Genomic DNA, 2500 nt, shown 5'->3' with positions numbered 1-2500 from the left:
CAGCAGCAGCAGCAGCAGACCTGGGCATAAGAGACTTTTTTGAAATCGAGCTCAGCAGTGACCTCGTGGAGCTGCCGCCTCAAATCCTGAAAAATAAAAAATAAAAAAATTAAATTAAAATAAAAAATAAAAAACTAAAAATAAAAAAATAAAAAACAAAAATAGAAAAGAAAGAAAAGATATCAACATAATAGATAAAAGTAAAAGAGAAAAAAGAAAAATAATAATTTATTTACAGAGAGCCAAAGTCCTTCGACTCCTCGCATGCAGTTTGTCGATTTAAGTAAATAAATAAATAAATAAATAAATAAATAAATAAATAAATAAATAAATAAATAAATAAATAAATAAATAAATAAATAAATAATAAATAATCTTTATTTAAATGATTAATTAATTGATTAATTAATTGGCTTTTATTTATTTATTTGTTTATTTGCTACGTCGGCCATTGACCAGCGGGCGAGGACAGTGGACCATTGGTCCAAATAGAATTATTTAAAATTAAAAGAAAAAAGAAATAATATTTGAGTGGAATAAGAGAACTTTGAAAGTCTTTTTGGCGACAAAAGAAGTTCCAAAAAGACTAAAAAGAATTAAAAATGAAAAAAGAAAAAAGAGTTTCAGTTGCTGCTGCGTTTGGTGCCGCGGGCTGCGGTGTCTAGACACCAGGAAAAAGGCAAAGGAGGCCCAACAAGCGCCAAATTGAACGAAATTGAACACAAATAAATATTTATTTAATTTATTTTCGTTTATTTGTTTATTTATTCTTCATTTCGAAGTCCTACGAGGATTCTGGCGTCGTCAGACGGCAGCTCTAGACCCAGACGCTGCAGCAAAATCAAGTTCCGCAGCTTGTTCGTCCGCAGCGATAAATCCGCAGGATTTGCCTCGTTTTCGGCTTCTTTCTGCTGCATTTTGGCTTTCCAACAAAACAAAAAACAAATAATAAATAAATAAATAAATAATGGCATTTAAATCCGCAAAAATGGCGGCTTGGAGCCGTCAGAATCCGCAGCAGCAAGTGCGAGCTTTCGAGTGTACGTACACCCCAGAGAACGAGCGCGAGACCGACTGCCAACCAGAACTTGTTTATTGCGAATATATTTACTTTTTATTGAATAAATAATCCATTTAAATGCAAATTTTTGTTTGCTTTTCAATTATTTGTTGTTTTAAAACAAGAAATGCATTTAATTTCATCTTTTTCGCGTTTGCCTTCCGTTGGCGACCCCAGCGGACACCGCAGGCAACAGTTGGCGCGCTGAAGTTCGTTTTTTTTCGGGAAATGAAATAAATAAAGGTTTAAAATTGAGAAAAAATATAAATAATTAAATAAAATTAAATAAAATTAAATAAAATAAAACAAAACTATTTTGTTCAAGCCCTCAGAGCCCCCTCGAGGTCACCTCGCTCTCGCACGCCAGCAGCTCCTTCCAGCACAACTTCCTCCATTCTCCGTTTAAAATTCCACTTTTCAGTTTTAAATAAATTCAATTTCCACTTTTCAATTATAAAGCAAACCCTGAGGCCCCTGGGGGCCCCCTTTCAAGTCCGTGGGGCCCCCGGGGGCCCCTGGGGGCCCCCGGGGGCCCCTGGGGGCCCCCTGGGGCCCCTGGGGGCCCCGGGGGCCCCCAGGGGTCTTTACAGCAGCAAGTGCCTCAAGAGCATTTCTGCTGCTGCATCTTTAGAAAGAATTTAAATAAAATTAAAAAAGAATTTAAATAAAGTTTATTTGTTTCTTTTCTAGACATGGAAAATAAGAAATAAAAAAAAAGGAATAGATAGATACGCGCGCGGTCGCGAGGTTGAAAAATTAGGGTTTAGGGTTTAGGGTTTAGGGTTTAGGGTTTAGGGTTTAGGGTTTGGCGATGGAATCTGAGAAAGAATTCGCGAAGAAATGCGAAGAGTATGCCGAGGCGCAGGGCCTTAGAGAGCTGCTGCAGCAGCTGCTGCGGCTGCTGCTGCTGCAGCAGCCGCAGGACCCGCTGCAGTACTTAATAGACTATTTGAAGCAGCTGCAAGACACTGAGAACAGCAGCAGCAGCAGCATGAGCGACCTGCTGCAGCAGCAGCAGCAGCAACAGCAGCAGCAGCAGCAGCAGGAACAGCAGCAGCAGCAGCAGGAACAGCAGCAGCAGCAGCAGCAGCAGCAGCAGCAGCAGCAGCGCCGCGTGGGGCCCCCGCTAACGCTGGTGCTGCTGGGGCTGCCTGGCAGCAGCAGATCTCAGGTGTCTGTACACCTCGCCAAAAAGTGGGGTTTGGAAATTATTTCTGCAAATCAAATTTTAAAAACTTTTGCAGAAAAACATCCCAAAAGCGAAGCAGCAAAAGCTGTTGCTGCCAACGAACTCGGTCCGCTAGCTGCTGCTGCTGCTGCTGCTGCAGCTGCTGCTGCTGTTGCTGCTGCTGCTGCTGCTGCTGCTGCTGCTGCTGTTCGGCGCGCCTGTTGCTGCTCTTCGCCGTTGCTGTTGCTGTTTCTGCTGCTGCTGCTGCTGCT

The 2500-nt window shown here is 41.9% G+C and overlaps 2 protein-coding genes across 2 annotated transcripts in view; one reads left to right on the top strand and one right to left on the bottom strand.

Annotated features, from left to right (window-relative positions):
* Positions 1-917, bottom strand: part of ENH_00083800 (hypothetical protein, conserved) — a gene marked incomplete at both ends in the record, with an annotated part of 4235 nt that extends 3318 nt beyond the window's left edge. Inside the window, 2 exons of the mRNA XM_013583472.1 lie at positions 21-86; positions 789-917. Coding sequence (XP_013438926.1) covers positions 21-86; positions 789-917 — 195 coding nt within the window. The remainder of the gene's footprint in view (positions 1-20; positions 87-788) is intronic.
* A 954-nt stretch (positions 918-1871) lies between these two features.
* Positions 1872-2500, top strand: part of ENH_00083790 (elongation factor ts, putative) — a gene marked incomplete at both ends in the record, with an annotated part of 2105 nt that continues 1476 nt past the window's right edge. The window contains one exon of the mRNA XM_013583471.1: positions 1872-2355. Within this exon, the coding sequence (XP_013438925.1) occupies positions 1872-2355 (484 nt within the window). The remainder of the gene's footprint in view (positions 2356-2500) is intronic.

Source organism: Eimeria necatrix, genomic scaffold, assembly GCF_000499385.1.
Source record: "Eimeria necatrix Houghton genomic scaffold, Enh_scaff947, whole genome shotgun sequence".
Classification (NCBI taxonomy): domain Eukaryota; phylum Apicomplexa; class Conoidasida; order Eucoccidiorida; family Eimeriidae; genus Eimeria; species Eimeria necatrix.
This window is presented reverse-complemented; position numbering and strand designations above follow the sequence as displayed.